The sequence below is a fragment of the Scophthalmus maximus genome, chromosome 3 (assembly GCF_022379125.1).
Source record: "Scophthalmus maximus strain ysfricsl-2021 chromosome 3, ASM2237912v1, whole genome shotgun sequence".
Lineage (NCBI taxonomy): Eukaryota > Metazoa > Chordata > Actinopteri > Pleuronectiformes > Scophthalmidae > Scophthalmus > Scophthalmus maximus.
Genome location: NC_061517.1, coordinates 3,710,886 through 3,733,937, shown reverse-complemented (window position 1 = coordinate 3,733,937; position 23,052 = coordinate 3,710,886). Strand labels below are relative to the sequence as shown.

The following is a 23,052-nucleotide window of genomic DNA, read 5'->3' as shown; positions in this document are numbered from 1 at the left end:
ATCCTTATCCTTCACGGTTACGGCGGATGGGATGTGCGGCCATAAACAATGAGAAACACATTTTCTGACTCACGAGTGCGTCGGAGAGGACGAGTGGAGGAAAATCCCGACAAACTGAGCTGCGACGGGGCTGGATTACACTTCTGCCGTGAGCTCGCCGTTTGATGCTGGCTGTTCGCAGGCCCGTCGGGGAGCTGCGACATGATTTTAGGCCTCGTGAGCCCTGTTAAACAGAGAGAGAACATATTCAGTCGGCATGTGGCCTCCACGACTTACTGCGTAGCTTCGAAATACAAACATTCGACTTGCACTAAGCCACAAGGAGTTGTGTTTTTTTGTTTTTTTTACATAAGCGAGCAAAACATTGTCACGCCGAAAGACCGTCTGACATTTGCTTCTGGAAACGCGAGACACGAAAATCATCGGGTCTCTTTGACAGACGGAGCTCGCTCGCTCTCCTCGGGCGTCACCTCATTTCATTTGGCTACGTCCAACTCGGAGAGGGGGAAGATAGATAGAGGACAAAGCAATTATATCCACCTTTACATGCCATCACGCCTGATCTCCTAGGGTGTGAGGGGTGGGGGGTGGGGGGGGGCCGCGAGGCAGAGGGTGAGACTGATGAGAGCTTACCAGCAGCTTGAGACCTGCTCCGCTCCAGACAGGGATTTAGGTCTTCTGCCTGTCCGTAAGGTAGCATACAATCACCATGATACCTTAATCCAGCCTGGCCTTTTCACACGAGGCCCCCCCGATATGGAATGTAAATGTGGGGGTTGAAGAAATCAGAAGGGGAAATGCCGGCGGCACAAACTGACGCAGTCATTGGCCGTGTTATTTTTGTTCTCAGTGCCACAAGATGAAAGTAAAAAAATAAAGACACGGGCACGAGGATTATGTGACAAGAGGCGAATCCAGAACTTTCACAAGGCCATGTGCACGTGAAGTGTTGCATGCGCTAAACTCTTTCTTCACATGCATGGTGCATTTTCATAATCAGTGTAATTACACCAGACGTTTGCACCAACAATAACCGTTGTCCTCACAGCTGGAGGGGTTCCGCGGCGCAGTGTGAAGGTTGGAACTAAGCTGCGATGAGCCCCGTCGTCCTGTGGGCGGACAGCAGCATCGACCGCAGCATCTGGACGCCTCCATCATTCTCATTCGCTCTGCCCAAATATTAAAAAATTCAAATTGGATTAATCCAAAGTTTCATTTCTTAATCATGAATTATTCACAGATGAAATAGCTGCGGAGGAAAAAAGAAAAAAAAGCGCCAGCCACCGCGTGTATCCTGCAGGAGTTGTGGGCTGTCATTATCTGTAAAAATGATATTAAAAATGTACGCCTGGCCCCGAGGAGCTTGCTCGGAAAAGAATTCCTCATCTGTTCTCGGAAAAGACATTTCTGAGACGCATCACACGAGGCAGGTGTACAGCAACTGTAGCTTCGAATGCAAAGAAAGAAGTGTAAATCAATTTCACTTACGTCCTGGAATGTCCGTTACTCTGACGCGGCAGAGAAAAACATACAGTATGAAATCTCCGCCTCCTTAAGTCACCGAGGGAAAACAACACTAGGGTTTCGAGCTGCAACAGCTTACCGATTAATAAAAAAAAAAAAAGGGGGGATGATTTTTTGTTTTGTCCACAAACTAAAGAAACCCGGATAATATTCACATTTGCGAAGCTAAAATCAGAGACTTTTTACTTTTTGCTTCTTTCTTTTTTTCATAAAATCTACTTAAACCAGTTATCAAAGTAGTTGATGATAAATTTAGTAGTAGTCTATCACTCATCCTTTAATTGTTGCAGCTCTATACTTGCAACTAACGATTATACTCTACATTATCGATTAATCTGTCGATTATTTTCTCGATTAATCGATTAGTTGTTTGGTCCACAAAATGTCATAAAATGGTGAAAAATGTCGATCGTGTTTCCCCAAAACTCCAAGATGATGTTTTCTTTTGTCCAAACAACCAAAGATATTCAGTTTACTGTCACAGAGGAGCAGAGCAACCAGAACATGTTCACATTTGAGAAGCTGAAACCATCGAATTCTGACTGTTTTCATAAAAAAACAGCTTGAACTGATTAATCGATTATCAAAATAGTTGGCGATGAATTAAGTAGTCGATTACTAATCGATTAACTGTTGCAGCTCTTATCAGAACCTCTCTCTCTCTCTCTCTCTCTCTCTCTCTCTCTCTCTCTCTCTCTCGAAAACTAATCACACACTATATCTTAGGACGCCTGCCCCGAGTCTGTATCTCTTCCCTGTTCCCTCCACCTCTCTGGCGTGGCCTTTAGTTTTCTCTTTTTGAGTGTGTCTCTCAGAAAGCACATCAAGATTTCCTCCCCAGGGCGCCATGACCAGACGAAGCCCCCCCCCCCAAGATCCTTAGTAATGCTACTATCCGTGCTGCACAACAAACATCGCTGATGGCAGGGAGTCTGTGGGGCGATGCTCACATCCCCGCTCAGGCTTTTTTCAATGAGGCAAACATGTCATCGCAAGATATTTTTTGTGGTCACAGGAAATGTCAAATAGAAAAAAAATCTATATATATGCTTAGCAGCCGCTGTGGCAGAATTGCAGAGCGATGCTTCTTTCAATGTGACTTTAGCTAAAGAACAAACAGGAAAAAAAAGGAAAAGACATGAGCAAACGTTACAGTTGTTAATGCAAATGTTGATGTGGAAAAGTCTGCTGTTTTTCTTCCAGGGTGTATTTTTTTCAGTCTCAATTTTCTTTTGTTCCTCCTTTTGATTTTTTGTTGTTCTTTTCTTCCTTTAGTTGGAGAAAAACAAACAGTTGTTGCCAGAAATGAATTTATGATGATGACTTTGAAATTGCCTCTCTCTCATCTTTGGTGTGGCAGTAATGGAAGAATAAAATGAAATATTAAAAGAAATCTATAAAAAAAAATGATCAACCACCACAAGGCTCTTGAAGACTTTTAAAATAACTACCAATGTACAGTAACTCCACATACGGCTGCAAGGCAACTAGTGTCTGTGACAGAGTCTGTGCCGTGGTGCCTTATTTCCCCCTACCACGAGATGACGTGTATTCACGCCATGTATATGCCGTGATGATGAATCTCCCACATTTAGGGGCCATGAGCGGTGGTGCACCATTACTCGTCACCCCCCCCCCCCCCTTCTTGCCTACGTGAATGATGGCTGAACTGAGCTACTGTACGTTAAATCACACCTGGATTCTGCCGCTTCCACCGTGCACCTCTCAGCCCTGAAGGCTAATGGAGTTTGAATGAGTTCCTCTGCAGGAATATACGAAATATAATTCATACTCGTTTTGAGAGATGTGTACAAAAGTAGCCCTGCAGTGCCCAGGAGTGGGCGGGCGGCACACGACCCCAAACATGTATGCTGTAGTGTAAGGTAATCGTTTCTCTTGCCGGCTGCGCCGCTGATTTTGTGCATTATCTTTATTTGGTCGAGGCTTTTGGCTAATCACCGGCATTATGCTCAGAAGTACATTACAATGTCAGTAGTGTTTGAAAAGAAGAAGGGGTTGTTAAGGACACGTCGGTGTGTTTTTCTGCGTGACTCGCTATAAAACGTTTATGAAGCACGTCAACATGAGGGGTTGGATCCGCGGGCGCTTACGAGACAATGGCCGAGTTCAGCTGGAGGGGAGGCACAGTCATTCTCCGCAACATGTATTATTTAGTGCCATAATCAGGAAACGGGGAGAACGGGCATTTAATTGGCCTTTTCATTGCAGTGTAAATCAAAGGGGCGAATGAAACCACGGTCCATCGGACGCGCCCGTTAGCTCAGACACGTCTTTCTGTTGGGGCGGACGAGAAAGAACGTCGGAGGAGATTCAACACCTCAATATCTTTCTTTCACAAAAAAAAAAAACAAACACTGGGGTCTTTCGAAAGTAACCAACCCACTGAGGCGGTTTTCAGATCATAACATCGAGCTTTGGTTGCGGCCACAACACGATAAGAGGTCGCAGTGTGATTGGTCGTACAGTAGATTCATACTTCCGTTGCCTCTGACAGTGGCAGATTTTAAAATGTGGCAAAAGAAGAGACGTACCAAGTTAGCGTTACAAAGATTCAAGATTTACTTTACACGATGCACATGCGCAAGCGGTGAACCAATAAAGGACCTCATTCTTATTGCGTTGTCGGCCTCCGACATATACAGTATGTGACTCATAACAAGGGCTGCAACTAACGAGTATTTTCATCATCGATTTATCTGTCGACTATTTTTCTTGATTGATCGATTTTGTTTTTTTGTCATAAAATGGTGAAAAATGTTGAACATGTTTCCCAAAAACCCCAAGATTATGTTTTCTTTTGTCCACGCACGAAGGATATTTCCTTTTCTGTCGTAGAGGAGCAAAGACACCAGAAAATATTCACATTTAAGAACCGGAAATCAGAGAATTTAGACTTTTTTTTTTCATCAAAACTACTTGAACGGTTTGATTGATTATCAAAATAGTCGGCGATTCATTTTGTATTCAATTACTAGTGGATTTATCGGTAAGCTGTTGCAGTTCTACTCCGTGGAACTCTCACCTGCTGACCAGAGTCAAGCGTTCTCTCAGAACCTGTGACGTCCAGACTGGGTGGTGATTCCTTCGGTGTTCATCGCATTTCCGAAACACTAACATTCGCTTTTTGCTCCGATAACAGACAAAGGCACAGGGAGAGATCAAGCTTTCGCAATATGGAAAGTGATGAGGGTTTTGTGATTGTGTGTGTAACTGTGCGATGCCATCTTTGTTGGGACCACTTTGAGTTGCAGACCTTATGTAGTGAGGACATTTAGGTGTTTTTTTTACATTCGGAGAGCGTCACAGAATCCCCTTCTGCCCATTTCGTTGGATTTGTCCTCGTGTGTCCGCCGGCAGACGGAGTGTGTAAGCTGCCGGTCGGCCCCGTCCGTCCTGTCCACCTGCACCAGTGTTGATTTGCCTGTAAGCCTCCCAAAGGCTGATTGATTCCTGAGTGAAATCTTCGGGCGACTGATTGACAACAGATGATTACTGTTCACACTCGGCTGCCGTTCTGCCAGACCGCAGGCCTCGACATGTCATGAGCGCAGATAGGAGAGCGGCGGACGTTAAGATACAGTACTGAAATGCGGCAAAATTGCATTTGCTCAGGACGTGTTTGGTGTGCATTCTCAAATGTTCGCACGTATGAGCTCCAAAATGTATGAGCTTTGTGAGTGGTTTAAAAAAAAAATGAAAAAATTAGCCATTTAATGTGAAATCCATGAGGCCATATTCCTAATGTGGCATGAAGCTAGCCTCCCCCTGAGAGTACAGAGGTAATGGAGCCACGACCCAATGAGACATTACAGAAGAAGAAGAAAAATAAGGGGATGGAAATATACATTTCCTTTCGTTGGGAAACAAAGAATTAGTGTGCAGCTGGAGACTTACAGCTGTATGTGTTTGTTTGTGGGCTTCTGCAGTGAGCTAATGGGAGCACAGCATCGTGTGTGCTTTGCGGCGGATAAAGGACGAAGCAGTGTATATCTCTTGACAGCCGGGTAAATTATCCATTTCTAATGTCCCCGTTGCACCTCCTGCCCCCTGTGGAGTAGATAGAATTGGATCATAATTGGATCACTCGCAGCAATTATGACGGCATGCCCTTGGCTTTATAGTAGGACAGTGTCAGTGTGACACAGTGTCACTCACACACACACACACACACACACACACACACACACACACACACACACACACACACACACACACACACACACACACACACACACACACACACACACACACACACACACACACACACACACACACACACACACACACACACACACACACACACACACACACAAATATGCTAAAGCGCTTGTGTAATTTGACTCCAACGTACCACGGAAAATCTCTCCATTTTCAACTCTTTAAACCGCCATGAGCGCGATGTAAAAAATGCTCTAGCGTGTTGTTCTTGAGGGAGCGGCACGGTGGTGTGGTGGTTAGCAGTGTCGCCCCGCGGCGAGAGGGTTCTCCGTTCGAATCCAGGGTCCATGCGTGGCTTCCTCCCACAGTCCATATGGGTTACGGTTATTTGGAGATTCTAAATCGACCATAGGTGTGAATGTGATGTGATGTATGGCTGTTTGTCACTGTATGTTGGAGCGGTCAACCGATTACTTTCCTGGTCCATAATCGGTCGCCGATATTCATAATTTTTATGATTATCGTAATCGATAATTTCATTTTTAAATGTGCTACTTTGGCTCTGAGGCCACCGCTGTCATGACTTTCCCTGGACTTTATCAACGTCCCATCCATGTTTGTTTGTTCTATTTCATAATAATGAGTTTGTGTTATTCAAAATTTTGATGCCTTTTGACCCTTTTACTGCAGACAAATATCGGTTTCAAATATCGGTTATCGGTCTCTTCATTAGTAATGAAAAAGCCATATTGGTCGACGACTGGTATGTTGGCCCTGTATTAAATTGGTGACCTGTCCAGAGTCATATAATCTGGGATTGGCTCCAGCCCCCCCCCATGATCCTTAAAGGATAAAGCGGTAAAGATAATGGATGGATGTTGTTCTTGACTTTTTTGAGGTTAAAACTTCATCCGATATTTTGCCTCTCAGACATCACAACAGCAGAAAATGCTGTAACTCGGCACAAAACTGCAGATAATGTCAAGGCAGCAGCAGCGTGAAGAGGAGAAGCTGATCAGATGAATGCAGCGCCCCCACCACCACCATCTTTTCATTCACCCCACCCGTCCTCCGAGCAGCTAGACGTCCCCAGTCACCTAGAGTTTTAAGGTTGCCAAGCAACGGCCCGCTCACGAGTGCCGTACAACTGGCCCGTGCGACTGTGCCAGTTCTGCTTGTTCACACAGATGTGACCAGCTGGATTGAGCAGAGGCCAGAGGCAAATAAAAGGCATTTGTAAGTGGTGAAGGGGAAAAAACACTCTGTGGCCCGGTGTGTGTGTGTGTGTGTGTGTGTGTGTGTGTGTGTGTGTGTGTGTGTGTGTGTGTGTGTGTGTGTGTGTGTGTGTGTGTGTGTGTGTGTGTGTGTGTGTGTGTGTGTGTGTGTGTGTGTGTGTGTGTGTGTGTGTGTGTGTGTGTGTGTGTGGGAAACATTTTTACAGCTCGAAATGGCATGGAGAATATCTTATTCCAGAACACTTCCAAGAGGAAAATACTTGGACATGCAATTCATCTGAGCATTGTTCTTCTTTTATTTTTTTTTATCGCTCAAATGTATACGAACCGAATTAGAAGAGGATTTTTAGATGAGAACAAACAGACACGGCCTTGAGTGCAGAATCTCCGCATTTACATAATTGTGTGGGCAATTACGCTAAAAGTGTGGCCCTCCGAGTCTTTCTGCCAAAGAAGGCATGATCTCGTTTTAGAGAGATTGCACTCGCTAACTCGGTTACGGCCCCGCTACGTTCAGCAGTGGCATTGGCTCTCTGTGTTCTGTTGAGCCAAGAGAACTGGAGGCTAACAGCTCATCCATTATATCCCAACATGTTCAGGGCCCCATGGACTTGACAATATGTCGCTCACTCAATCGCAGCTTGAATGACTGTTTTAATGTTTGATTATTTAAACGTCACTCTTGTTTGACAGCGAGCTCGGAACACCAAAATAAAAGGCATCCATTCGATTGTCTGTTACACATTAGCTACGTTTCGATGAACCCATTTTATGCACATATTAAAGTATCGCATTAGAAAAAGTTGATGGAAATGGCAAAATTTGACAAAAACATCCTCTAATTTCACAAAAAAGTTCATACGCTGGCTTGAGGTCGTTTTCGCCTTTTTGGGAGAAAGAGTTCATGCGCAGCATGGAAGATGGAAACACCTTTGTCGAATATGTGACTTCCACTCACATGACTGATCGGCTGTTTCCGCTGTCTTCCTCTGATGGTTGCTCTGTGTCCTGCAGACTTCATGTCGCCAAGGCAACTGTTGTTTTGTTTTTTTCGGTTTGCAACCCTCTTCTTCTTCTACTGTTCTATCACAGCCGTGCCGCCGTCGGCGGCCCACGTACCCTACAACGCCATCTTCGGCCGAAACCTGCTCTAGTCCATTCGCTCCAAACCTGTTGATGGAAAAGCACGGTCTTCGCATTTTCTTTTTTTTGGCGACAATTTTCAAAAATTCACTTACAATTCGCTTGACATTTAGATGGAAACATAGGGCACATCGGGCACACAACAGCGACAGCTGCCGGACGGTGAGGAAATATTCGCAGATTCCTACAAAACGTGTGTTGCTTTAAAATCCCTTATATCCCTTTTAAGGACTTTAAAAGTTTCACTGAAGCTTAGGTGGCATATGTGGCAATCACACTGAATTCTGTGCTAATAAATAATGACCTAATAATTAAAGCATTTTGGTCAGTATGTTGTTCCAGCCTCGTGGATGTGTCATTGACTGTTGGTGGGGAGAAGAAAAAAAACATAATCCTGCCTGAAAACACAGTGAGGTGTAAGATGACTTGCGGTGTGTTTTTGTTTCTTTGACCGTGCGAGTCCATGCGAGCGAGTGGGCTGACAGGTATATTTGTTTGTCTTGGCCCCCGGCTGTGACCTCGGCTCGCCTCTTGGGCTTGTACAGCGTGAAACTAAATCCCTTAATCAATCTTTTAAACCGGGCGCCCCTCGCCTTTTCAAACCATTTAAGAAATTACACTTTTAGTGGTTTTTTTCCCAAACCCGATAATAACAGCGGGGCACCCCCCCCCCGACTCTGTTGTTTCAGGGCCTGTGGAGCAAGTAAGGAAGGATTTACACTCAGAATATGTGATACTCCTCCAGCCAGAACTGGATCCCTGTAAAGAATAGTTGAGGAAAACATTGCATCATATAAAAATCAAGAACAAGACGAAAAAAAAACATGGGAGCACAGATTTTCTGCTGTCTATGAAAAGAACTCACCGATTGAGGCACAGGGCGATACTTACAGCATCCCCTCGTTCTGTTGCAAATGTTCTCCCCTGCAGTAAAGTCCACAGCAGCAGCAGCAGCAGCCAAGACGGAGGCTGGTTGTTTGTACAGGAGACTTCTGCCGCATGTTGCTGAAAGTCCTCAGGTTGGTAGAAGAGTACGTCATCACGGGCGCTGCGCGGGGAAACAGCAGAGGTTAAATGAAGCCATTTCTTTTTCCAAATACAAGGACGTGTGCACCTGAACTGGAAAAAAGAAACTAAGCATCCATGAAATGTAGAATGGCCGACAATTTGAATGAATTCACAATATCTCAGACTGTGCACACATCTTTCCCCGGCTGAGCAGGCACACGGTACAATACGACCTCGGTTGCCTCTTATCTCTGTCACATCACATCATACAGATGATGAAAAATCACGCTTGACCACCCGCAGTAAAAAATGACTCTACGGCAAAAACAGATGTGGACTTCAAATATATCAATTTCACAAAACCGTTTCCCCATTTTGCATTTTGAAATCTTGTTCCAGCTCATGCCGTCGTGTGCCTGACCTCGGCCGACCTCCGCCCCTTCACGGTTCACCGCACTCGTATCGACTCCCGTGGATGAGTGCCCCCGCTAACTGCACATCAGTGTGTCCGCTCACACACACACACACACACACACACACACACACACACACACACAAAAGACCCCGGCTCCGTTATCAAAAAGTCAGATCTGGCTCTGGCCACAATCCATTTCCCCCACCTCGCTCCTGGTTTCTTCCTTTGACACCTCATGACAGCAGCTCTTCACGGCTCATTTCACCGGAGATAGCCGCGTCAAGGACGGGGGGGGGGGGGGGACTGGGGCATCTCCGCTGCGACCCGGCCTCAATCAGCGACGCTTTTATTTGATCGAGTTCCGTTGCACTGTGCAAACGAGGAAGAGCAGACGGCAACGTATCCGTGTCAACAGAAAGCGAGGAGACCCCCAAGGCGCCGAGGTCTAAAGGGGCGAACTCAGGATAAGTGTTTTTGCTTGATGAGCTTTTGAAAATCCAAATCTCTTGAAAAGGTTCATTTAACCCTGATCCTCCTCCTCCTCCTGCTGCTGCAACGGCAATTGGATTTGTCCGGCGCTTAATGTACAAGAGGCCCTTTCAATGTAATTTGGAGTCAGGTGGGGGTTGGTGGCAGAAATGATTGGAAGTGAAACTCCACAAAGGAGTGGCGCGCTGTTACAGTTCACTCCCCCGGCGGGTGGAAGGAGGACCGAGGGCATCTCGGGCTGATCAGTGGAGCCTCTGATGGGACCAGCGGAAGACGCCGGCGCTCGGCTTTATCTCTCCAGGCACCAGGACTTTGTTAGCCGCACCGTAATAAAGCGATGCGGGCAGGCTCTGGCCTCTAAATGAAATTTCCTCGCACGGTGACTCAGCTGCTCACCTGTTATTGTTACTCAACAGAGCCTGTCCTTACTGACCTAGATCCACCAGGACCTCCGTCTCTCCCCTTCCCACGTGATTCAGCCTCCGCCTCTCTGCCACAGTGATTGGACACAATGAGATTTGACTAGTGTTACAGTGACATGATTCCTTTTTTTCACGTAATAAGGGGAAAACCACAGCTTAGGTTGACACAGCAAGAACCTCCACAGCATTATCAATATTTTATTTAGACCCTCACCATGACATCATAAAAGCAACACTACCCTCCCCCAAAGATCTAAATATGACAGTACTCTGGAGTTGCCGAGCTTCTTAAACGGAGACGCTTGGAGACGCCGCTCGCCCCCGTCTCAGTTTGAAAACTTTGTGGGAGTCTTGCGGATGGATGGCGCAGTGACCCGCATTCGCTTCCTGGTTGGTTCTCGTCAGTCACGACTCCCCAACCGGTGGTGAAGGCAAAGCGTCGTAGACAGTTGCCGTCAGTCACAGTTCCACCTCAGCCGTCAGTCCAAGAAGAGAAATCCTTCGTCATACTTTTCATTATCGCTGTTTCTCGTCCGTCGACGGCAGAGGAGACAATCTGCTTCCTGTTTACACCGGCACACGCATGCCCGGTTCACGTGAATGGCTACTGTGTGTGACATACGTTTTCAGGTCTGGACAGGGATTAACACTGATACGAACTGGACGGATGTCGGTTTTTAAACGTGGATGCAGCTTTTTGCAATGTTGTCAGGTATCTAAAGTTTAATAAGTTCAATAAAGTACAGTAAAGGAAAAATAAGGGATCTGAAGAGACAGCCCCCACCATCTCGGGAAACTAAAAACTCTTGCGAAGGGTGCTTGACCTTCAGCGAGCCAAGGTTACAATCCGGAGCACAGCTGGTGAGAGAGGCCGACAGTTTACTCGCTGAATTAATGATACAAGTCAAGGTCAAGTGCCAACTGATTATGTACCCCATATGCAGCCAGGGAAGGACAAAAAACGTGCTGCGAATTCCTTTGCACCTGGAGACGCGATTATGACGCCGACTCCTGAGTCACAGTTTCGTTTCTCTCCCCCCGAGCGGCCTAAAAGAGCAGCAGCAGCAGCAGTGGCAGCGGCGGGAACCAAAGGGAAGAGGTACTTAAGGCACATATGCTTTTCACCGCATGTCAGTGAAACCTTTGCTTTTTTTTCTCCCCACCCCCCCCCCCCCCCCCCCCCCCCCCCCCCCCCCCCCCCCTTCGGCACTTTGGAGCCCAGCAGAGTGTGAGGAGATCGGTCACAGAGGCAGAGCAACATCGCCGGAAAAATGTGTCATCAGTATCTGGGCTGCTGTTAATTGAAGATGTTTGTGCAGCCGAGTGGGTAATGACACAGGAACCTTCTTGTTCTGCCACAGATGGACTCGAGACCGACACACGCACACGCACACACACACACACACACACACACACACACACACACACACACACACACACACACACACACACACACACACACACACACACACACTGCTGCAAGTGTCGCACATCTATCCTTGCCAGCTTTTCACCAAAGATCACGCGACGGGGGGAGGGAGGCTGCGATCAGACCACCTCAGCCTCGAAAAGCTTTGACGGCTGGGTTTTTCTGGAAAAAATGAGGAAGCGATAAGATGCCCGATTTACATATTCGTCAAAGGTTTAAGATACGTACGTATGTGTGCATTTCTGTAAAAACCAAAATCGCCAAATTCTTGGAACTGTATCAACGCATCATGTATCCTCCAATCCATGATGTTTCACGCAGGTGCAAAATTAGAAACCATTTGTCTGACACCGTCTGAAGTATCTGCCACAGTGCCCCCTAGAGGTCGGTGTGAGTATAAGTGGAGAAGAAGAAAAAAGGTTGGACGATGCTGTGGTGGTATTCAAAACGCAACTCATTCAACCGCGACTAACACGCGACACTCAAAAAAAAAAAGAAGAACACTTTTCAGCTTCGCCGTCAAATCCTTGTAACGTATCCCTCTTGACGGATGTTCAAGAAAAAGGTCACTGAAAATTTATGCCGTGAATGCAGAGCACCTCCGTAACCTTCACCCAGACCCGTTGACTTGTCAAAGACTCTTTTAGCTTTTCGGAGGACGAGCGTGGCGCTCTCAAGTCGAGCACTCAGAAAGAAAGAGAGCTGCAATTCGAGTCAGCCGCCATGCTTCATCGGTGTCACTGCCGGTGGCATCAACAACCCTCCCCGCCGGGCACGGCGTGCCTGATGTTTGTGTGGCAGGGGGGGACGGGAGCTGCTAAGGATTCCAGCAAACAAACCTGAACTGATCCTCATCTGAATGGAGGCTGATTATCTCCGCACGCAGCCCCGGCGTGCTCTCAATGCTCGGCCAGGGGAAGTCTCACCAGAGCCCCTGAGGCCCTGCAGCAAAAACAGACCGACGTCACCAACAACACCAACCTGCCACAGTACATGCTCGCACCAAAAATCACCGTGAGCTGTAATTACACGCACCAATCGCTTTCCCTCTTCCTCCCTCTGAAGGATCTCTTCCAAGACTCTTTGTGTTTCTGCTGATAACAGCTCTGGGGTGGGGTGGGGGGGACCACGCACATGCCACATGGCACCGTCACCCCCGCCGGTCGGTCGTCCTGTCACGCTGGTGGGGCGAAGAGAGGCGGGGGGAGAAAAAACACTAATGCACGGCCATCAGTGGTGATGACAGCCCATCTTTAGGCTGTAATGAAGCGAGGAGGTAGAGTGATGAACTATCCGCGCGTAGGGCCGAGTGCACAACAGACGCAGGGAACAGGATGCACAGAACACACAAAGCACAGAAAGAAAGGGGGGGGGGGGGGTAATAGATAACAAGGCTGAGGTGTGACAAAAGAGTGCGTTAACCACGAGGCTGATGGCAGAGACCTTATCCACGGAATGACAGACGAACCCCCCCCCCCCTCCTTTAATTCCTTCTCAACAAAAGCCTCCTCTCCATTTCAGGACCTTCCGCGCACTGTTTGTCCTCCCAGACAGTGGATTCACATCCTCTCGAGTGCAAAGCTGAATGAGGCCGACTTGAACGTTTGAAGGATAAATTATCTCCTCCTTTCTTTCGAAATCACAAACGCACACAGACGCAACGTGTCGCGCAGCAGAAGAAGAAGAAGAACAAGAAGTGCCCGTGTTTGGCTTCTCTGGCCGGAAGGAGGAGGAGGACGAGGACGTTACGGCTACAGAACAGCCGCTTAATGCTCCCCTGTGTGTGTGTTTGTGTGTGTGTGTGTGTGTGTGTCAGGCGTGTACTGATGTGGCACGAGTGAAATTACTCCATCACTTCCTTTCTTTCTCCCTGCAGCGGATTTTTCCTTCTTAATCAAAAAGCTCATTACAGCACGCGCAGGTTGTCTTTTATGTCCTGCAGAAATGTGATATGGCCACCTCCAGAAGTCGATGCAATTATTGACAAGAGGCGGGAGAGAAAAAAAGCCTCACTGTGGCTTCAACACATTGTGTAACCTTAAACATGTACTCCACTTCTACTCCACTTCTACCCCCCCCCCCCCCCCCCCTCTGCAATTCCATTTGATTTCTCATCACTGGCACACAGCGAAAGCCGCACATCGATAATGAAGCCTCTTTGTTTTGGCCGCCGCAGCTCTGACGGTCATTCCCTGCACTTCCTAAAGACTCGTCATTCTCTCTATCCAGTTCCATTCAAGCCAAAATGGGCGCCATCATCATGATGCAATATGTGACCCCCCCGGGCCAAATTTCTCCCCGCAGATGCGATGTTTTTGATCAGACGGTTCGCCTGGGGGGGCAGCGATATGTGCCTAAATGTATAGCATTGTTGCAGCTGAAGCCACTGTGGGAAGCGAGGAAGAAGGAAAAAACAGAGCAGAGAGCCGAACAATGACAATTTGCCGAAAATTACTTTCTAATTGAGGCATATGCCGCAGACGTGACAGATAAATTATCCATTGTCAGGGCGTGCAGCCGCCACTTGTGGCTCGTGTTGTTGTTTCCGGTGGAGTGTTTCGTTCGTGGCTGCGTCTACAGTGATGCGTTCACTTTTTTCCAACTCAGGAAGTAGCGACGAACACCAACTGCATTTGACTGCTCACAGCTGTTCAGCATAACTGATGCTGCTCTCTAAATTTAAAAAAAAAAATATTTCCCCCCGAAGATTCATTTAATGACATGGATGCAATCCGATCTCATGACCAGCTCAGTCCACCAGATCGGCACATTTGCGACTCTTTTTGAATTGTAAGTTTAAATAAATTTCCGCCTGCTCATTCTTCTTCTTTAAAAAAAAATTATGATCTTGTCCTCTTCCTCACTCAACTAAAGACAAAATGTAGCTTTCTACAAGGGAGGAGAAGGAGAGTCCACAGCCTGACGCAGAAGCTGAACCCAGAAGTCGGGGAGTTGGAATTCCGAGTCGGAGGGGCGTTCCAGTTGCAATTATCTGACTTGGGGACTCGTAATTCCGAGTCCCGAGATCATACTGGAACAGCAAAACCCAAGTTCCGAGTTCCGAGGTATAATGGAACGCAGCCTTAAGCTCGACCGCGGCCTTTGTTCTGGACGTATTCTGGGATGTCGCGGGGACACTTTCAAGTCCTGCTGTTGATGCTGGAGCTGCTTCTGAAGAGGCAGAAGACCAACCGCGTGGATCCCATTACATAACAACTGCAACGGGGTACAGTGACTCCTTGCTGCCTTTACCCGCGATGAGAAAAATCTATATCCTTCTGGACACATTTTCACGTGAAAGTTTGAAAATATATATCAACGTGCAAATCTAGCGCAACACAAAGCAAGTTGAGACAAACATTCAGCTACGGTGACCTTCACATGGAGTTGTGAATCTTGTCAGTGCCCGAGTGAAAAAAGGTTTTTTTCAGTGAACAATAAAAGCTTCAACTAAGGAATAGAAATGAAGATGGCTGCCTCTGATCTCTTTCACATGAAATGTTATTGGTGCTGCACTGCAGGACTGAAGAACTGCTCAGGTCCTGCAACAGGTGTCGGGGCCACCGTCACTGCCTGTGTTCCTGTAATCTTGTTCAAACGATGTAGTATTTGTAATAAGCAAACATACTAACAAACATGCCACTGACAGATCTGACAAAAAAAAGGAACGATAATTATGTCATCGACTCATCATACGATACATGAATATGTATACGATACATAATTATGATACATCAATAATTGTTATTGACCTATCACATGGTTCGGTCTATAAAATGTCAGAAAATGTGGATTTCTTAATATTTTTCTAAAGGCACCATGTCTTCAACTTGCTTGTTTTGTCTGAGGACTAAACTCGAGTCTAAACTTTGGATAACTCTTCTCTCAGCAGCAACACAAATCGTGTTGGACCAATATACCGCAAGCTCACATGATTCAGTATCAATAAATGGTCTTAAAATGACGATAATATTGTTTATCGCAATCATTTCTGGGACAACATATCACGCAACAAAAAGGAGTTATCGTGACAGGGCCTAATCATATCATGATTTAAATTAGTGTTCAAACTAGAGGCATTGCTTTCTTGAGTCTTAGTTTTCAGTACGTTTTGTACTACGGTGTTTAAATGTATTCATGTATTTATTAATTATTTACTTAGTACTTTCATGAGCAAAATGTATTTCCCTTTTGAGACAATAAAGAATATCTAATCTAATCTTATCACTGATTGAGAAAAATCATAAAACATTCAACACTTTCTCGTTCCAAACGATGACAAATCTTTCACCATCCAGTCCATGTAGGATTTCCCGTAATCTTTTCCAATCAGTTTTGAGACATGAATGTAGACACTGTACCAAAGAGGTGTGAGGTTCTGTGAGCCACCGCTGGAAGACAAAGATGGCGTACACACTAGGATACTGATGTTCATTTCAGGAAGGCAGCACGGTGCATGTGTACCACTCATTAAGGAGCGAGACGACAAACTTGTGTGTATATGGGGAGCGTTTCATGTTTCCTCCTCTGAGCAGATTGTAAACGCAGCCTATTCTGTCACAAGTCTTTTACCGACAAACTTCTTAACAACTGGGCTGGGTTTTTCTGGGGGGGGGGGGGTCGGTTTACGCAGTGAGTACAAACCGCTTTGGTGAAACTTGCGGAACAAACAAAACTGGGCCCGGCAGACGCTTTGTGAAACTGAGCCAAGCTTGTGAAGTGATGCAGCTGTTAGTGTGGACCTGCTGCGGGAGAGGCGGACATCATCGTACGTGTCAGAGCTGCTCCACTGATCCTTCCGACGGCCATGACAGGAGAAAAAAAACGGCAATCGGAAACGCTCAGAGGGACCAGTGACTTATTCAACACAACGCAATAACGCAGCTGTGTCGAAAACAGACGGCGTCAGTGTCCCAGTCGGGGCTGCCGGGCATGTGTCTCTAAATGGAAGTAGGTGTAATTACAGCGTGACGGAGGCAGGTACAGCAGCCGGCCAGGCAATCATTTCCCCCCTGATTGAGAGAGAACGTTAAGGTCTGAGAGGCCATCGGAGTGTGAGGCCCACGGCGCGGCGCAATCCAACGCCTCGATGAACCCAACTGGAATTAGAAAACTTTGCGTTTTCCCCTTTCTGCGCCCGCTCTCCCGGACGTGGGAGTGATTCTTCCATTGATTGGTCGAGTCTGAGCCGATGATGATGATATCTTCTTTAATGTCAATGAGGCCCCTCCTGCGTTTCGGTTACTGCTCCCCACTTCAGCATTTTAATCACTCCAGGCATAGGCGGTTTGCCGCGCGAGGGCCGAGTTATTTTCGATGCATAGGATGAAATTGAATTTATTTATTTATCCGCAGCAATAACGGCCTGTTTTTCCCAGGCGAGGTGTGCGGGGTTGCATTTCACCGAAACAGAGCGGCAGATTTACTGTGCACCGGTGCAATTACAAACATAAAACACCAACACGGATTCATACATCAGAGCAGAACAGATATTCTGAATTAAATGTATACTTTTTTTCTTCCTGCACGTTCTGAGTCACTGCAATAATGCCGTTTCTGCAACTAATTAATCATGACACGTCTTTTGTCTCAGAAAAAAATACATAAACCTTAAGCAATGTTAATTATTTCTGTCGGAGATTGACAGCGATCGCACTAATCCCTTCATTTAAGTAATTCTACATTTAATCCGAGAGCAGGCAGTCGAATACTGCGCAGACACGGGACGGTTCATCAGAGCAACGTTACAATAACAGAAACCAAATGAGGACCTGTGAGATTTAAAGGGCCAGTTCACTCAAATTAATAACAAACAAAGAAACAAAAAAAGATGGACTTTTTTTTTACCTCATGTAATTGATGCATGCGGATTGTTTTCCATCCAGACATCTTTGCCAATGCGGAAGTACATGAAGCTTGTTTTCTCCGGAACCACCAGCAGAGTGCGAATCACTGGTTTGCAAAAAGAAGTCAGTTTCTATAAAAGTCTATGAGAAAAACAACTGGACTTCTCACTTGGTTAATAACATCAATGACCATTTTCCTGAAGAGTTTATGGTTCAATCTGTAGTTTCATGTTTTCTTCAATACAGTATGATGTTCACTTTGTAAACTGTGGTCTCATTTAGAGTAAAACAGACGATAAAAAGAAACGCGAGGTTTTAAAAAAAACGGCAGCTCACAAACCAACGGGTGACGTCACGGTGGGTTGACGCTTGACCAAAGTCACAAAACAAAAAGAAGCGAAACAGGATTTAATCTGTGATACTACCAACTGTTTTCGTACGGACCATTCTATTGGTATAAAGTAGTTCTTGTGGAAACTGTTTTCAGATTTACTTTATGCAGGAAATGACAAATTAATTTCTATCCACTTCCACTGAACTGAGGTGTTGATGGAAATCAACAAAAGCAAAACCCATAACTACCTGCATGGCTAGATGGGCTCCTACTGGAGGAGCAAATCGTCTGAGCCTTTAGCCCTTGCCCCCCCTACACACAAAGCCACAGGCTACTATAAAAGCTAAAAGCCAAAAGCCAGCACCTAATGTATTTCTTTTCTTCCTGTCAGCAGGAAGCAAACAGTCCCACGGTGTTTAGCCTTCATTTTCTTGAGCAGATAAATTCATTTTTTCGGAGGGATGGAAATATGCCAAATGTTTAGAAAAGCTTGTAAGCAGATTAAGAGGTAGCCTATAGAGGATTTAAGGCGCAAATATGGGTGGAAGGAGCACGGATGTGGTGATGTGAGCGGCGTGGAGAACTCACAGGCATCAGCCATCAGCCTCCACCATCAGCGACACCTCCTCCTCTACATTAACCCCGTGCTGCGAGATGCACTGCTGACGCTGAGCCTGTAATTAATGGCGAGAGAGAGAGAGAGGAAGGATGAAGAATTTCTAAAATAGACTTATGTTTTATTTATCATCAACAAATTTGTATCTACTACCTCGTTAGTCACTTTGAATTTAAATGGATGTGTCACTTATTTCCAAATGTCTCGATGCCAATTGGCCATTTGCCTAAAAATGCTCCGTTTAAAATCAAAGACTTGTCATTTTTGTCGTCAGGCATCTGTCAAAGTGTGGAGGGTTATGTTTGTGTATTTGCTACCCGGCAACACGCTGTACAGTATTAATTGACCGGATCAGAAATGACTTGTTAGCATTTTTAGTGTTTCAATGTGAAACCGAGCAGAACTGAAACCACCAAGTTCTTTTATCGATGTAGCTGAAATATAATAAAATGCTTGGAAGTGTTCATTTGAGCTGCAACAGTTAATCGATTAGTAATCGATTACTAAATGAATCATCAAGTACATTTAATGGAAAAAAAAAGTCAAAATTCGCTGATTTCAGCTTCTTAAATATGAATATTTTCTGGTTTATTTGCTCCTCTATGATAATAAACTGAATATATTTGGTGTGTGGACAAAACATCTTCTTGGGGTTTAAGGAAACACAACCAACTTTTTTTTTTTTACAATTTTTTGACATTTTATGGACCAAACAACTAACCGATTAATCACGGAAAAATTCGACAGATTAATCATTATTATGAAAACAAATTTTAGTTGCAGCACCTAGTGTTCATATAATGGGACAACAGTAAAGAACATCATGTCATTTGTGTTAATAGTTAATGGGGAGTTGTGAAATGCCGCCACTTTAACTCCGAGGCACTACATGGAAAGAATTACTACCATGCCGTTGACTTTAAGAAGTCTCCAGATATGTCATATTTAAACTATTAAAAGCAAGTTGTTTACCATGGAAATATGCATTTAGCAGTTTTCACGTTTTGTTATTGCCTGGTAATGCGGCGCAAGCCACTTAAACCGATTTAGTTGAAATACCAAGCGACAAGAATAAATGTCACACTGATGAATTATCTAACTCCAAGTTTGTGGAAATCAGTACAGATATGGTCCTTTAATCAAACGGCAATGTTTAGGTTGTGTCCCCAATAAAATAAATAACAGTTTTAAAAATGCTCTACCACAAAATTCTCATAGATACTAAAAATACCTGCAAAACCAATCGATTTTTCCAAACGGCCAAAATGCGTGAAAGAAAAAAATGAATCCTCCTGTATAACAAATAGTGCAGTGGTCGTGTGAAGTTGCACTCCAACCACTGGGCCTTTATCTAGTCGGCGACAGATTGCTGATCAACTTTTTAGGTGCAGTGCAGGATGATCACATGACAACAATAAAAACCTTTCAACATACGGAGGAAAACCGATACAGAGCATGAAGGAAAGCGAGAAAGGGTTCTTTAAACAAATGTACATTGTAAAATGGCAATGAGGCAAATGTTCTGGCAACATTTCCTGCAATAGCCGTCATTTCCCAGTCATTCCCAGGGGGCATGAAGGCCTCATGAGCCACAATAATAATGGGCCGGAGAACGATAAAGTTTTAAAGTACCAGCTGGGTTCAGAGGAGGCCCCAGCTTTCATTAAATCAATGTAGCCTGAGGAGGAGAGAGGGAAATACGTGCTGCCAAAGCAGTGCAACGTCTTGGTTTCTGTCTGGAGAGGAGCACACTCTGCTGATCAATACTGATTTATAAAAACGAAGCAGTCAAATGCATTTTGTGCTGAAAACATCAGACACATTTGAAGAAGACTTCAACGTCTACCTACATAAACCGTGTGCACCCTCCTGCGTTTGTATTTTTCAATGACGGGGAGCAGAAGTGGCTGCATCTCACCTGCTCCGTACCACCTGCCTGGCGCAGTTAAAAGGGGCAGCACGCTATTTTGGAGAAAGACCTGCACTTGTTGGCGGCTGGAAAACCCGCAGCCGCGGGTATGGGAGGCCAACGTGCTAACCACGAGGCCAAAACCCACGAGGCCAAAACCCCTGAGGCGTAGCATCTGTCGCTAGCACGTCTCTTAAAGGCGCAGTGAGCGATTATGGAGAAATGCTCGTCTCTTGGAGAAACACGCAGCCGCGGGTGGGGGAGACGTGCTAACCAGCAGCTGGCATAGATTAGTGGGTCACACCTCTAACAGTGGTACGGAAGGTCGGGGTTTGATTCCCGTATAGGGCGTGGCTAAAATCCAGTGTGGACCCTTAGGCGAGGCCGTTAGCGCTACCTGCCTATCCCTGATATGAGTCAAAAATCTATGATTGTAAGTGGCTTTGGACAAAGGCGGCAGCATAATGAATGTAATATAACCACGAGGCCAAAACCCCTGAGTCGTAGCATCTGTGGCTAGCACGTCTCTTAAGGTGTTTAGTCTCCGCGCTGACCGCGTCGCAGGCTTTGCGCAGGGGACCCCGTCCGCGGGCGGACGAGTCCCGGTGCGGTGGGAACTCCCATGATGCTCCAGAGCGACGTGAGCCTCGTCTCCCTCGACCCAGGGAGGCGAGCCACGGCATGGGCCATAACCCCACGGCATGGGCCATAACCCCACTTTGATCAGACGAGATAACCCGCTGAATCTAATTCTATTTAACTATTAAATTGAGGGAGCAAAAGTAGTATCGGCTCCAAATATTGGCTCAAGAAAATCGGCAGTCTGTATCGGTCATCGGTTAAGGCTGATGAAAAAAAATCTGTATCGGCATCGGCCCTAAAAAAATCTGTATCGGTTGATCCCTAGTATATAGGGTAAGGTCAAAAAAAAAAAAACCACATCATTATTCACAGCTTAAGTTGCAGGGGCGTGCTATCAAAGAGCGATGACTCGAGTGCATCCATGTGGAAAATATGGACTTGTGGATGGATGTTTTTTTGTCCATCTTTACCCTCCCATTTCCGAGCGCAGATGAGGAATTCATGCCCCGTGAGCAATTCAACGTCTCTATACAAATGTGAAGAGACAGATTTGCTGTGCACTACCAGCAAGGTTATGTAAAAAAAAAAAAAAAAAAACAGGGTGGGCAGAGTAGTTTTATTTTGATGTGCCATATTTCTGAAGAAAGCACTTTTTTTCAAGTCAAGATAATAAAGAAGCCCACACCCTCACATATACACGCATGTGTATTCACACACACACACACCGTACGTCAGCTCTCCTTGAGCTGTCACGTAAGACAAGCCAGGCAGTGGCATCTATTCACCATCAATTCAAAATGGTCCCTGCCACTTTTTATTGAATTCCACATCAACAGAAGGGACAATTAAGATGATGAGTTTTCGGTGGGCGGACAGTTGAAGAAAGCCGACGCTCTCGCCAACCAAACTGTCCCCGCCGCATAGGGGTGCATTGCCTGATGGGAAGGGGGGGGGGACTGTGTGGGACGGCACATGTAGGTGGCACATGTAGGTGGCACATACAGTAGCGATCCCACACGCTTGAATTGGTGTGTGTGTGTGCGCCGCAAATTCAAACAAACAACGGCACATTCGCCGCTGAATTCTTCCCAGTCTGTGCTTCTTCAAAAAATTCTCCTTCTTCCTAACAGAAATCCATCTGACGGAACAACATTGAGAAAACATTTGCATAATATTGTCAAAGCATTCTGGTGGTGCAACAAAAAAAAATATATATACATCCGAGGCAAAGTGAATAAAGAAGAAAAAAGAAAAAGGAATGAAAAGCGTAGGAAGTGAGAGCTGCAGAAAAAAACTGGCAGTGCATGAAAGAGACAGCTGTCAATATGCAGACAAATAATAATTAAAAAAATAAAAAGCTCTGCTTTGATCACGGCTGTACATAAAAACAAAATGTACTTTTCTTCAAGTGAATTACAGTGAAAGCCCGCTGTGCCTCGTTTCAATAAAACAAAAAGCCAATATCGGGCAACAGAAGCATGAATCTTTTGCAGATATCCGATATAAAAAGATGTCGTATTTATGACACAGGGCACTGCACAAGCGCCAGTCACAGTGATGTCGCGTTTCAACTGGCTGCAGCGTGTCCGCCGTCGAGAGGCGGCCAACAAGTGCAGTGACACAAACATAAATTGCGAGTCTTGCTTTAATGGTATATGCCCGTGAATAGACGGAGAAAAGGGCAACGTAAGAGGCAGTTAAGTGACTTCTCTCTCTGTGTGTGTGTGTGTGGAGCCTGGGGCAGAGACACAAGGGCAAGGGCAGTGACAAACAAAGACAAGTCCTGGTCCTGAAACATGGATGTGTCCAGAGGACAACACACTCACTCCCTCCCTCCCTCCCTCCCTCCCTCAGGCCGCGGGGAACCTTCATTTTACTCCATTAGGTGAAGTGACCTGGACGAGATCGGAGCAAACAGGCT

General features: G+C 45.8%; 1 protein-coding gene across 1 annotated transcript in view; it reads right to left on the bottom strand.

Annotated features, from left to right (window-relative positions):
- Nucleotides 1-23,052, bottom strand: part of LOC124849900 — a 60,935-nt gene that overhangs the window by 7,210 nt on the left and 30,673 nt on the right. Inside the window, exons 2-5 of the mRNA XM_047331335.1 lie at nucleotides 18,613-18,698; nucleotides 8,973-9,129; nucleotides 7,897-8,108; nucleotides 74-223 (exon numbers count right to left, since the gene is read on the bottom strand). Of these exons, the coding sequence (XP_047187291.1) occupies nucleotides 74-223; nucleotides 7,897-8,108; nucleotides 8,973-9,129; nucleotides 18,613-18,625 (532 nt within the window). The 5' untranslated portion in view covers nucleotides 18,626-18,698. The remainder of the gene's footprint in view (nucleotides 1-73; nucleotides 224-7,896; nucleotides 8,109-8,972; nucleotides 9,130-18,612; nucleotides 18,699-23,052) is intronic.